Here is a 15,000-nt window from a genome sequence, read left to right as displayed (position 1 = left end):
TGTGTGTGTGTGTGTGTGTGTGTGTGTGTGCGTGTGTGTCACTGTGTGTGTGTGTGTGTGTGTGTGTGTGTGTGTGTGTGTGTGTGTGTGTGTGTGTGTGTGTGTGTGTGCGCGAGTGTGTGTCACTGTGTGTGTGCGTGTGTGCGTGCGTGCGTGCGTGCAACTATAATAATAGTGACTAGTGTTCTCCAGTATGTCTGTTCCCCTGTCTTCTCTCGTCACCCCACTAGCCCGCTGACCGGAGGCTGCTAAAGGCATTACACACCCACTACTCCTCAAGCTGTTGGAAGGGAGACCACCCTGACAGCTAGCCGCACACACTCACCCACACACACACACACACACACACACACACACATTCACACACAGACACCACACACGCACTGGCCTGGGCTCTGCCTGTCAGGTGTTGATATTTAAAAGATACAGACTGCTCCTCTGGGCGCTTCGACAAATACACAGGGCAACGGTGCCGCGCCGCATACACAAGACACGCAAATACTGGAGACACGCAGACACACACATGACCCGTCCATGGCCCTGGGGGGGGGGCGGTTGGGGGACCGCTGGAGCGCCGCTGCACACCACCACCACCGCACACCACCGACGGTCTCAGGTTTCCCACTCTTCCCCCCCCCCCCCCGGGTCCTCCCCTGGAAGTCCAGCACCAGTTCTGTGAATCCACGGTGGATCCAGACAGTCCCGGGCTACACCGAGCAGCACTAAAAGACGTCAACAGTGTCTGTGCTCCCAATACCATGTGGTGGATGATACTAATGTGATAGTGTTGTCACGCTATGTCACTTGTCGCCTTGAACTTGATTTGACTTTGCGGATAGAGATTAAACAGGAGAGGGAGTTGCTGCAGCCGTGGTGTGCAGGATTATGCAACGACGTCAGTGCGTTCGGCGTTCGCTTTCCGCCGAGACTCACACTTCGGTCTGCAACGAGGCTTTTTAGATCCACATGGGTTCTCTTTGCATCACAGCCGGACTGCAACCTAAAGAATCTTTCAATCCGGATGCATCGCTGCGCTATAGGTGATGTCTGCCCTAGGCTCACACAGGACTCTACAGCGAGGGGGTCAGGGCCCCAAGGCGCAGGGCCCGGGTGGATGTTGGGGCAGGATGCTCTGAGGCTACAACATGAGGCGACCGCACCAGTCTGTGACTTCCCCTTGCCCCCCTTCCCTGATCACAGGCGGTTCTGGTCACCTGCAGGCCTTTCCGCATCTCCCCTTCCCGTCCCCCGTGGAACCCACCCGGCCGCTGTCTATTCATGACCACCGCACACACACAGACGGAGACACACACACACACACGGACACGCGGACACACAGACACATACACACAGGTCAACCCGACCCCACCAGTGCCCACCGTGTCTTCATTCCCCCTCTCTCTTGTCCTCTCTCTACTTTTTTTTTTTCTCTCTCTCTCTCTCCTCCCTTTCCTGTTTCCCCCCCTCCCCTCCCCTCCCCTCCGTCCCACGCTCCATTTCTCTCCCTCCAAACGACACGGGGGCATGGACCGCTTCTCCGCTGCTGCAGATTCCTTCACACCAACCCCGAGAAAAAAAAGCTGTCTGTACGGACGGAACATTAATGCGTTCCACATCAGTTTGCCTTGGATCAACATGGCCGCTTTGGGTGGGTGGGGGGAGGGAGGGAGGGGGTTAGGGTACATACAACAGCAGTCTTCTCCCCTCTCGTTGGGACGGCTCGGGATGGAGTGAGACAGTTAAAGGCGAGAGAAAACGTGGATCGGAGAGTAGGTTATGGTTCCATGACGTATTTATGAATTTGAATTTGTGTGTCGGTTGGTGGACGGTTAGACCGGATGAGGGACGGATAAGATGAAGTTAGGTTAGTTAGTTAGCACGAGTTTGGTGTTTCATCCGTAAGATTTGATCCATCACATTCACCACTGTGGGGCAGGTAGTATCTTAAGAGACGGGGGAGAGTTTATTGTCAGAGGGGGTCCGTCGTCGTCCCCCGCGTGTAGGTTTCTGCACATCTACTTCAAACCCGCGCGCAATTCTGAAGAAAATAAAAAGCTCACTTTTCAAATGTGCCGGAAGCGTACGCCACGCTGTGCCGTCTGCTCGCTGTCTGACGCTGCCTCTCTCCTTTCTCCTCTGTCCGTCGGCCCTGCAGCTGAAAGGACCAACGAGGTCATCGTCGGGAGCGACCAGCTGATGGAGATCTAGCACCCCAGGGTGGGCCCCCCCCCCCCCCCCCCCCCGCGTCAAGCCTTCCAGCGCATAGACCGCCTCACGCCGAGGGGGGGGGGGGGGGGGGGAGGACCAGAGAACAACTCAACCCACCAATCACGATCCGGCGCTCTGTCACTGCCGACAGACACTTCATAGGCCTATTTTTTTGTACATCCTGTCAAAATAAAATTTAAAAAAGCAAGTTCTATTTAACCCGACGCAAGAGCTTCAGTGTTTCTTTTTTGGGTTTCAGAGTACTTTCCTCCTGCCATTCAAATAATCAACTTTAAATCACCTTCAATAATAAACTTTAAATTTGACCCTGTTTTAAATGTTGCATTTACCTTGTGAAGAGAGTATGTGTGGATATATTAATCAATCAATCACCTTTATTTCCACACTCATGGTCCAATAAAAACACATACCTATACAAACAACTACACATACACAAACAGCGCACTTAAAAAAAGACACTGATACCAGTGTTTCCACATGGACAACTGGTATCGCACAGTACTAAGACCAGGGTTTTACAGCAGCATAATAATTAGGTTACATGAACCATTCACTCTGCAAATAAATGTATACATTAAGTTTATCAACAGTGCATGGAATGTGTTGACTCCTACTCTACAAAATAGTTCACTTGCACTGCTCCACCTGGGTTTCTTAAGCAGAATAAGCAACCTATCATTATAGGCAATTTGGAGTTTCTGGATGCTAGCCTTTTTATACTATATATATATATGTATTTTTTTTATATATATATATACATTAGATTCTTCACTGTGGCCTGATCTTTTATGAGCATATTAACCCTCCCTAATACCATCTCGCCAGACAGCCAGAACGCGAGGGAGTGGGAGGGAGGGGCCACGGTCGATTGTGCACGCACGCTTACATGCGCACGCCGTGTATCCGTGAACAGACACACACACACATAGGAGAATAGGGGGGGGGGAGGGGGGATGGAGAAGTGGGCGGGTAGACCACGGCGGTATGGGGGTTAAGTTTATTTGTACACAAAAATGGTGTGTGCTTAGCCAATGGACCACCCAGCTTGATCCTGTATCGGTTAACACACAAGACACCCCACCCCTCCTTACACACACACACACACACACACACACACAACAGAGAAGGACTGGCTCGCGACTGGTGCTTTTCTTCTTCCTTCTCTTTTCTTCTCTCTGTGCTGTCAGGAGATTTATTACATTCCTCCAGCACAGCATTTCTTAAATTACAGGTTTGAAGTGTGTGAGAGAATGAATTTGTGTGTGTGTGTGTGTGTGTAGGTGTGATTTACTGTCTTCTGGTTTTTATTGTGTCTTGTCGTCCTGCAGGAGTCATCAAGACCTTTGTCTCCCGTGGCCCCCCGAATTTGACGTGCATGTGTCTTTCACATTTTGTGTGTGTGTGTGTGTGTGTGTGTGAGTGAAAGAAAGGGATAGAGAAAAAGAAGAGAGAGAGGCATCATGACAGTCTGTTTTGCATTTCTAGTGGCTTTTTAATGCCCTTGTTTTTTTTCAGTCAGTGAGATGGACATGTTTTTATTGTTATCTTTTACAGGTAATACATAAGTAATACAAAGAGAACCCCAATCTGCCATTCCCCTCCAATAGCGTTGCCTTGACTTCGTTTTGCCCTAGGTCTTAAACTGGACTAAATGTATAAAAGAAAATGAGTATTACCTTAACATGGTCATTCTCATCCTAATAAAATTACTTGGTTTTGGAATTGTTTGGTAATGGAATTTTTTTATTTAACTTTTAATGTTTCTTGGCTTAAGGGTTGGGAGAGAGGCGTAGTGGCCTATACATTTTTTATTTGTTTTCTTTAAAACCCGAATGGTCCATTGGGGGACATCAAAATAAGCCGGATCCATAGAACGGAAGGACAACTGGACTTAAATTAGACAAAATATAAATTTGGTTGAAAAATCCCAAAAAAGTTTTCTACCACACATTTAGCCATTAAAGGTTCCGTCAATCACACTTACTTCTAATGATGTATTTTACTTGTATTGTTGCAAAGTCAATTGAATCCAAATCATATAAAATGTTAAGGATAGACCACAATATTCACAGTGCACATCAATTCAGTGCTCCTACTCGTTGACACAACAAAACAGTGAACGCCAGTATCTTGATGAACAACTCAAGCCAGCCTAAGATATGTCATGAGGTGTTTTTGTTTTTGAGGTGTATGACAATGTATGACTTGGAATCCTCCATCTTATTTAAGGTAAAGAATCCCCACCAAACCCATTGTCTTCATTCTGTTAACCCTTTTAGCGGTTAGTCTCAGAGTCTCAACCCTCTGACCGCCTGATGAAATCTGGCAGCCGGGTGTGTTTGGTTAAAGGTTTGTATATTTATACAAAGACCACCCCCCCGAGTCCCTTCAACACAACTCCAACATGGCCGGGCCTGGCAGCCTGCATGCCTACCTGCGTCTGTGTGCGTGCGTGCATGTGTGTCCGTGTGCATCCTTGCGTCGGCGTGCATTTGTGTGTGCGCGTGTGTATGTGTTTGCTATAGCATGTCTTGTGAGTCTGCCCATTGTTCATCTTAATGCTCAGTCACACACCATCCCGCCCTGTGTGTGTGTGTGCGTGTGTGTTTTGTGTGTGTGTGTCCTCCCTCGCTTCCTTGTTGGCATGAATATGTGAGTGTGTATGTGTGTTTGGCAGGTCTGGAGATCAGATGTCAAGTCACAGATCATATATCAGGCGAGCTGTCTGCCTTCGGGCCACTCGCCCCCGTTGTTGCATCTATTCTACTTTATCCCACTTAGAAGTATCATTACGCTGTCAAATTATTTTATTGTGGTGCGATGGATTGCTTAGATTCGCCATAGTTTCACCAAATATATGTCTGTGAAATACCCTACCCTTGCATTCTTTTCAAACATTGTTTTTTCGCATGAACGTGTGAGACTATTTGTGACTATTTGTTTCTCTTCTATTATATTCACATTGTGTAAGGACCCCCCATCTATGTCCCTACAATGTTTAAACATTCAACGTTTTGACTATTCTATGTCATTGCAACGCTTTAACATTCAAAGTGTTGTAGCAGAGCCTTAAATGAGGAGACATTTAATGGAGACATTTTTTCCTTCCTTTCTTCATCTAGGATGAAGTGACAAATTTATTTTGCGTCATGCTCAATGTTAAGGTACAAGGAATGCTGCTTTTGCGCAATAGTTCTGAAATCCACACATTTGTCCCACGTATAGTAAGAACACAATTTCTTTATTTTCTTTGGCTGATGACTTCCTTCACAATGGCTCCTTATCAGAGCCTGGCTGTTAGGGAGATAAAGGACGGTGGAGCGCAGATAACATTCCCTTTAGTGTTATCTGCAACCTTTCAAAATGTGCTGAACCATCGCCTTGGCAACATGCTTTTTCAAGGATTCCAAAACGGATGTATTCGGGAAAAAGTTAGCTTCGTTAAAAGTTAACGGCTAGCAGACTGCAGCGCTGTGGTAAAATGTGGGGAGAATTCAAAAGCAGACTATTTGTGTTTGGAATATTAACTATGCATTGCAGTTATATGCGATCATCATAACGTCAATAATCTTCACATTCATAATGTTAAATGCTAAGGCTTAATCTTACTATAGTTTCACTGAACCAATAAAAACATTGTAGTTTCCTAAAAAAAACATCAAAAAGTGACATAAATCCAATCGAGTGAAGACATTCCAACGAATGGGATGTCTGAAAAGATACATATGTACATACACAGAGGACCATAATAAGATGCACAGAGTGAAGGGAGGGAGGGAGGGGGAGGGAGGGTGGGGGTGGAGTCTGCTGCTGCTGCTGCCGGGGGGGGGGGGGGGGGGGGGGGGGGTTGGGCCAGTAGCTGGGTGGCTTCGTGGCTTGAGGGCTGATCGTGGGTGAGCGAGGCAAGCGAGCGGGCCACCCAAGATGCAGTCAGTCACAACCTGTGTGTGTGCGCTGCTGACCCCTACACATTAGCACAACACTTCCTCAATTTGTCTTCTGTGTTCTCCGGCCTCAAATGAATTTCCTCCCTCCTTTTTTCTCACACACACACACACACACACACACACACACACACACACACACACACCATCTTTCAAGATACTACCCCCCACCGCCTCACCCCTTGCCCCCGCCCCGCCACCACCCCATTCCTCCATCTCTTGCTCAAACTTCTGAACACACAAACATTCTTTTTTTTGTACCAGCTCGACACAGGGAACAGTTGCTTATGTTACTGAGCCGACAAAGAGATTGTGTGGAGGCCAGGATCCCATGTGTGGGATAACAAGCTCAGTGACATGTCTCGTATACACACACACACACACACACACACACACGCACACACACACAACCTCAAATGTCCTTGTCCATCACTTATGAGGCCCCCAAGGCTAATTACCCCGGTTTCAGCTGGATAGTTGACACTATTTAGTTGGTTAGTTAGTTAGATAGTTTGTTGGTTAGTCGTTTGTTGGTTAATCAATAAATAAAATCAACCCTGATGGCGCATAGAACATTGTGATGTATAATTTTCACAGGTGATCCTCTCTATATATTATATATAGAGACGAATATTGTATGTGTATGATCTGCATTCACTTGATTTGCTTACCCTGATGTTGATTGTAGGCTGAGATTAACATAATAATTGGTTGAGGGATTCCTTGTGTAATATATAAATGTTTTTAGAATGGTTGATGGTTGAATTTCCATTTCCTTGATAGGTGTTGAGAGAAATAGGCTTCTAAACTAATTGGGATTGATGTTTATCGAGTTAGGAATTACATAAATATTCAGGCACTAGATCGGGTTGTGCTGGAGTTTAGGTTTTTAAAGTGTTTCACAATGTAATTGATGAAATTAGCAGAATAATACAACAGTTTACATTTAGAAGACAATATCCATCCATTTTGGATGACTTTTGTATGTTGTCTCCTGATTTTTCTTTTTCCTTATTGACATTGATTATTTTTGTACCTTATCTCCTCTTTTGGTTTATTTGTCAGCCTTAAACGATTAAGTGTGATTATTGAAAGGGGTATAGCTCTGTACAAGCCCATTGGGCTTCGTTCCCTCCTTGCACCATTTAATGTTAATGTGTGCTAAATAAATAAACTAAACTAAACTAAACTAATATTGGTTACAGATGACTGTCTTTTGGAAACATATTACACAAATAGTTAATGATGAATTAGGCAGAAATAATGTTGTTGCAATGTTGGAAACTGAGTTATACATGTAATAACAATGATTCTAAAGTTTACACAACATCATCATTCACAGAAAATCTTGATTTGATGGCAGGATGTCTTTTCCATTAGAAAAAAAAACAAAAGGTAATCTTATGAGTAAAGTAGTAGTCCTCATAAGCCTACTTATTAGTGAGTATAATTCCTACAACAAAACACTGGACATACAAACTAAAACAATTTACCAGTGTCTCATTCATCATTAAATAAAGTAGCAGTTGACATTTAATTAACATTATTCTGAAGCGCACCCAAATTCCCTTTTGGGTTTTTTGTCTTAAACACACAAGAAACATTTCCACGCGTTGCTTCTCAAGCAAAAAAAGGGCCGGGGCTCTGAGTTTGCATTACCACCTGCCAGCTATACATCTAACAACACCACTGTTACAACCACACAGACAAAGGCCCAGAGAAAAGTGTGTTTCTTCCCCGCGATCTGTGTTTTTGTGTGTTTTTTTCCCCCTTAAAGGCAACCATTCATTAGGGTGACAAAGGGCTAAAGAAATGCATTATCATAATTAATCTTGTGTGAGACGGTGGGTGGCGCCCCCCACCCTCTGCTCTAAGACTGACAGAGCCGCTGGCCAACACACATGCCTGTGGGCTCCTGGAGATGTGGGGCTGATTTGTTGGTCCTTATTGCTGTTGAATAATGTTAATTTGTATTAAAAATGATAATGCGACAAAATATTTCTTCTCACTCCCCTTGCCCTCTTCGGGTGGAAGGGCCATCCATTATGTTGCGTGAAATTAAAAACTGTGTGGTTGACAGTGTTACAGCGTGATCAAAGGGAGAGTATTTACATTTTTCTGTTTTGAAATTCTTGCAATTTATTTCTGTGACTGTCGGCATAAATAGTATTTGTGCGTTTGTTTTTAGACTCTCAATGTAGACATTTTTGGTATTATTATTAATCGCATAGGCTGTTACAATATCATATTAGGGTGTATTTTCAAATGCAAAAGTATGAAAACTATGTATTTATCTAAAATATATCATACATGGACAATTTGTGGATTATATGCTCTGTCTAATCGTGTATCTGGGATATACATTTGACTGTGGAAAGAGAGATGTTAAAAAGACCTATGTAAACCGCACTCACCTTGACCAGCGAGCGTAAACTCCAGAAACAAACCGCACATATTTGTATTCATAAACACATCAATAAGCCACACACACATCACACAGACGCCCTCAATGCTCTCTTCACCTTTCTCTCCCCTCTCTCCGTTCTCCTTCCTCCCATTTCCCACTCAGAGCGTTCCTCCAGGAGACGGATGGAGTGCAGTCATGAGCGGTCCCATAGCCTTCCATTACAATAAATAAACACGCTATGCTCCCCAAACCCCGGGCAGCGGGATGCAGTAACACAGCTGAAGGCCAGAGCATGTCCATGGGTCCATGGGTCTCTGTACTGCAAACACGCACACACACTCCCACCATGAGGACGGATGGAGGGTGGTGGTGGGGGAGGGGGGGGGGGTGGATGGATGGAAGAAGAAGACGGAGGGATGGAGGATAGAGGGTGGAGATATGGATGGGTTGGGTGGAGGCGTCGGTTGGATGGTTGGATGGAGGGTGAAGTTTGGCGGATGGATGGATAAATGGAGGGATAGGTGGTGGATGGATATGGCCGTGTTGGATGGTGGAGTCGATTGGAAGGATACATGCAGAGATAGACGATGGATGTGTTGGATATGATACATGAAGGACGTGCGCATTGTACATACACAAATAATCAGCATGTTGGATGTATACGCAGTAAAGCGTAGACCGGGGGGATGCCTACATTTGAACTGAAGTCAAGCGGAAAAGCCAGAAGGAGAACAGGGTGGGAAAGGTCGGGGAGAGGGGTGGGGGGGCACATGGGATGGGGAGAGGTTTGTGTCAGGCCATTGCGATGGCAGATATCTGGACAGAGCATGGTCATCTCCTATGGTTTATTTATCCAAGGCCTCCAGACCAGGACTCGGACCTCCCTGAGTTTGTTAGGCTTGAAGGGGCCCCCTACCACACAGCCCAATTCCTCACATTCCGCATTAGCTCCCATTTCCAGCTGCCTGTTTCCCTCTAGCGCCCCTACCACCCAGCCCAGTCCCAGCTAGCTAGGCTGCCTGTTTCCCTCTACCACCAGTCCCAGCTAGCTCTGCTGCCTGTTTCCCTCTAGCACACCACCCAGCCCAGTCCTAGCTCGTTTTTGAGCCTGTTCGCCTCTACTGGCCCTACAATCCAGCCCGTGTCAGCTAGCTACGCTGCCTGTTTCCCCTAACTGCCGGTCCCAGCTAGTGATGCTGCCTGTTTGTGATGCTGCCTGCCTACTTATAGTTGCCAACTGGCTGGTAATAACCGGGACGTCCCTTATATTTGGGCTAAATTAGTTTGTCCCATGCAGGATTGACTGCTACGCTACTCTGATCACCAGATGGCACTCTTACAGGTCCTAGATCTCATCCAATAGCATTAGATAATGTGCTAATCAAGCAATGGGTTACGTCACCTGTCATCCAATCACAGGCCCCCTCATAGGCATCAGTTGTACGTGCAGCGTCCACCCGCCAATTCCTGCCAAAACACCATACCCCAACCGCCCTGGCACCAGGCCCACCAAAAATGTGCCATGCCACTAGGATGCCACCTTTGGTTGAGATAGTGAGAGAGTTAGCAACCCTATCTCTACGGCACCACTCAACCCAGCCCAGCAAGACTCCACACCAGGAGAATTGAATAGTAGCCATTTCGGCCACACTAGTGCCTTGCATGTTTCTAGATACAATAGTAGATAAGGTGCAAAGAAAACATTTGGTAGGCTCTATGGAACTCCTCAGACCTCCAACCGTTTAATAAAATTGGAATCAACATCCTCTTCTCAACACATTGAAAAGAGCAGGCTACGTATAATAATAAAGATGTACTACTGGCGATAAAGTTAAATATCTGCGTATGGTTTTTCTATTCTATGCTTACACTTGATAGCCCTAAACCAGACATGTTTACGTGTAGTAAAATGTATACCCTACACTCTATATTTTGTGATGGTTATTCTATACAGCAGAGGATGAGAAAACATTTTTTTTGCACAGTTCCTTGCACTGAAGGATATGATTTGTAACAGCCAAATCTGATTAATTTGTTGGCTTGAAGCTAGAAACACAAACTCAAGCTCAGATTCTGTTCCACAGAACTCTAGCGCCCAAACAAATAATGTCAAGTACAACTGGGATGCACCCTTTTACATTATATCCACAGTTTTGGATTTTTTTGCAGTCATCTTGGAGTGTTTACAATAACACAGAGAGCTTGGTAAACAAGCTGGAGATCCAGCGGTTGTTTCCATTTTTCCATTCCATTCCATTTTTCCATTCCATCCATTTTTTTGTTGACATTTTGTATTTTGTTTGTCAACTATATTTCAATTTTTTTTTGTGTGTTTGTTAAATACATTTACGTTTAAGAAACTACATTTCTCATTTAGGAAGTTGCTGTTATATACTTTACCCTATGCAGTTATTATAATAACATATTTTTTCATTGTTAACATGTTTATCTTACTACTAATGGAACTGCTGCAGCTGTTGTTGCTCCCTGCAACCTATAATCAAGTGATGTACTATTATTGGGCATATTTGTGGGAAAAACATTACTGTAATGTGTTTTGGTGGGTTAGCTTTTTTTTGCCAGCCACACATTAAACAAAAAAAAATTCAGGGAAAAGTAACTACTATAGCTGCTACTATAGCTGGTACTAAAGAGTACGAAAACAGTTGATAGGTATAGGCCTGTAGTTTATATTTTTCTCTAAAATATTTTTCTTCACAAAAAACATCTTCACAAAAAATTCACAATAACCTCTCTAGTGCTCAGAGTTTTTGAATACAAAAGGTGAGGCTGATACAGCTGTTGGTGCTAAAGACCCCATGCACGCAATCACGCACGATCACGCACACACCCACACTAACACATGCCTATAACAAAACCCCTCATTCATTGCGATAGGCAACAGGCATGCATGCTGTGTTATTTGATTTATTACATGTATTATTCCCCTCGCACACCTGGCTTATTTATTTAATGTGTGTTTATTAATATGCATTTCCTCTCTGCACTTATCCAAATCAACACGGTTAGGCTTTTGGATGATTGGCTCGTGAAAATGTGTCTGCGCGCCTCTGTTGTATCAATAGATGGCATGTGCGATTCTTTTACTAACTAAAGCCGGGCCACTGAGAATAACATGCAGAGAACCGGCGGAGCAAGCAGGCAGCAAAAAAGTGTGCGAGCGCTCCCGCGTGCCCGCGCCTGCATGCGTGCGTGCGTCTGTGCAAGGGCGTGTGTGTGTGTGTGTGTGTGTGTGTGTGTGTGTGTGTGTGTGTGTGTGTGTGTGTGTGTGTGTGTGTGTGTGTGTGTGGCGCGCGCGCACGTGTGTGTGCGTGCGTGCGCCGAGTTTATTGAAAGAGTTCCTCTCTCCCTCCGACGCCCCCCCACCCCCCTCCCATTCTCCCTCCTCCACCCCTTCCTCCCTCCCCTCCCCTCCGGCCCAGGCAGCGGCAGCCTGGGTGGTCCCCCTCTCTCTCCACTTTGGTGAGCTGTTGCTTAGCAGCTAATAATAGGCGATGTTTGCAAAGTAATTTGCCTCTTCCTTGGCCAATGGGAGCCGGAGCACTTTTCCATCAAACCTCCCTTTTCAGGGTTTGCCGAGAGGCGAACTGCTCCAAACGTTACCGCTACGGGATCGGAGTTAGACTTGACACGGACGGCTCAGTCGTAGGCTACAACTACAACTACTACTACTACTACTACTACTACTACTCCTACCCCGAGACCTTGTTTTATAAGCTATCGGGACGAATGAAGACTGAAGGACCTATACGGATTTGGGCGCATAATGTTGGGATGGAGTTTCGAGACTTGTTTGGCTCCAAGGAAGACTAGAAACGCTTCTTTTAACTTTCCCCCGGTGGTACTGGATGCGCTCGTATTCTATGTTGGATTATTGACACTTTTTCTAAACTCGCACCGTTCAGCCGACGCTTCGCCGCGCGCCCTCCTTCGCTCACTGGGACTATGGCCTCGGATCGCGGGGTCCCGGGGGCCGGGGTCTTTGGAGATTTCCCCCCGAGTTACACGCGTTCTCAGCCGCATGCCAACCCTCCGGAGCAGCTCCGGAGACCGAGTTATTGCCACGCTGCGTTCGCACTTAAACAGATTTCAAAGGTGAAGCAATGCTTGTAAAACTATAGTGTTGGATATGAAGGCAGCTTTCATTCAGCCGGTGAGCTGAATGAAGTGTTTCTGGAGAAGTGTTGACTGGGTGTTTTTTAGCAGATCGCTTTAGGGGGGAAGAACGGTGTTATCGCAGTGTTTACAACCGAGCTGGTTCCGTGGTGGAATAACTCCAGTTCACCGTTCAGCGGTGCTGTTATGTATTTATTTATGAATGAACACACGTTGTTCCATTCATTTTTTTAAAGAAAAACTGAGAGTAGGTTTTAAGTGGGGCTATCGCCGACTGTTGTTGACGTGCGTGATTCGGCTTTGTTACGAGGGCGAGGACCACAGTGGGCTCTGTGTGGAGAGACGTGGAGGGTCCTGTGCAGGAATTCGCTGATTGAGTTTGAAGCATCTCTGGACCGCCCGTACACTTGGGCTGCTTTCAGCACCGTGGAGCGAAACCACAACACTAGTGCTATGCTCTGTGCAAAAAGAACAAAGGATAGGCTAGGATATTGATAGAATCGTTCATAACACCGTAACCTTTACATAAACCCACTGCATGTTGGTGTTGTTGCGTGATTGAAGGGTAGCTTATAGTTTGTAGGCTACATGTTTTTTCAACCGTAAGAAATGTGATTTTTGACAATCTTCTATGATTTTTTACATTTCTATGATATTGCATCAAAACGGTATCGTTTTAGTCTAACGTCTGTTAAACGGGGATATTCATTGTCACCGTCGGTTGACATTAACCTATTCATATATAACCTTTTAGGCTAAAACAAACGGTCACATACAAGAGATAAAGATTGCACATGGGCATTAGACAACTTAACGTATTCTAGACTGACCATAATATAGAATAGGCTCATCTACACCATAGTGTGTCGCTGAATTGCAGGTTTTATATCTAGTATGAAACTCCCCATACAATTTTCATGGAATGTAGTTCAGCTTCAGTAGTGTTGTTATAATTACAATAATCCGGTTCAATACAGGATCTGTCATGACCAAGTAGTATTGAGACCCAGTTAGGAAACAGAAAAAAAAAAGACATTACTGGAATACATGAGGTGGTGGACCTTACAGAACCATCTGGGGGAGAACGGTATTCAGCTGTACTGCCAATACACACATTCACATTTCACACACATCAACATGCAGGCCTGTGCCCAGTGTGGTGGTTAGCAATGTGCTATCTTACCGTTTCATGATCAGTTTTGGGCTGCAAAACTCAAAGCTTTAGGCCCCTTTCAGAAGACCTACAGCGACATGGATAAGATCCATATATGTTGTGTTATCTTCTGATTCTGGTGCTTTCCTGGCTGTGATGGCTTACAGCCTTTTCTATTCTATATACACACTATAGATCGATTTATGTGTGTGTGTGTGTGTGTGTGTGTGTGTGTGTGTGTGTGTGTGTATATATGTACATATATATTTAGGGAAACAGAGATATGAGCCATGAACTGTATCTAAACTGTATATACAATTCCCATACACTGTAGTAACACCTCTCCTCTCTTCTCCAGGGTAAAGCGGTAGGTCAGAAGGCACCGCTGTGGATCCGCGCACGGTTCCAGGCCCTGCTCTTCTCTCTGGGCTGCCACATCCAGAGCCACTGCGGGAAGGTGCTCTTCATCGGCCTGCTGGTGTTCGGAGCGCTGTCTGTGGGGCTCCGGGTGGCGGCCATCGAGACGGACATTGAGCAGCTCTGGGTGGAAGGTGAGTCCAGCGAAGAGGCTGCTCTGCACCTCGGTTCGTCTGTCATGTCTTTCACCTCGAAAAACAGGACCTGGCTGTGTGTGTGGTTGCTTTGGTACTTGGTACTGACCTGGTTTGAGTATGTCGCTTGTGAATACTTTTTTGTTTGATCGGAGTGTGAATGACAGTGGTGGTGGATGATGGGAAGAGGTACGGCGGCCATGTTGGTTGCCACTGCTAGGACTATAGAGAGGATGGCAGGAGGAGTGGTTGGAGTGGGAGTTGTCTGACTGAGTGAATGACTGTGGCCCCTCTTGACTCGTTGTAATGGTTTATAAGTTCATTGGTTGCAATCATTTATTTTTATTTGCGTTAATGATAAGTCTTAATAAGAATGAATTGGTGGTTTTGTCTGTGTCGTGGCAGTGCGAGCTGGCTATGAAATACAGAAAATTGCATCATGTGTTATTGCTGCTTTACTACGGCTAACCAAACCAAACTTTGTATATTGGTTGCATCCAAAAGGCCAATGCAGCCTACTCTACCTCACTTTATCTTAATTTATCTCCCTCTCTCTCTACCATCTTCTTCCATCTTTTT

At 45.5% G+C, this 15,000-nt stretch overlaps 2 protein-coding genes across 2 annotated transcripts in view; both read left to right on the top strand.

The window, feature by feature from the left end:
• eif2b3 (eukaryotic translation initiation factor 2B, subunit 3 gamma) overlaps window positions 1-2,479 on the top strand; it is a 26,558-nt gene extending 24,079 nt beyond the window's left edge. The window contains exon 12 of the mRNA XM_084480565.1: window positions 2,156-2,479. Within this exon, the coding sequence (XP_084336691.1) occupies window positions 2,156-2,208 (53 nt within the window). The 3' untranslated portion in view covers window positions 2,209-2,479. The remainder of the gene's footprint in view (window positions 1-2,155) is intronic.
• A 10,067-nt stretch (window positions 2,480-12,546) lies between these two features.
• The window catches only part of ptch2 (patched 2), a gene marked incomplete at its 5' end in the record, with an annotated part of 31,266 nt that continues 28,812 nt past the window's right edge, over window positions 12,547-15,000 (top strand). Inside the window, 2 exons of the mRNA XM_084480880.1 lie at window positions 12,547-12,696; window positions 14,229-14,421. Of these exons, the coding sequence (XP_084337006.1) occupies window positions 12,547-12,696; window positions 14,229-14,421 (343 nt within the window). The remainder of the gene's footprint in view (window positions 12,697-14,228; window positions 14,422-15,000) is intronic.

This window comes from Micromesistius poutassou (genome assembly GCF_964030765.1).
Source record: "Micromesistius poutassou genome assembly, chromosome: 16".
Taxonomy (NCBI): Eukaryota; Metazoa; Chordata; class Actinopteri; order Gadiformes; family Gadidae; genus Micromesistius; species Micromesistius poutassou.
The sequence above is the reverse complement of the archived record's forward strand: the minus strand, read 5'-3'. Positions and strand labels throughout refer to the sequence as shown.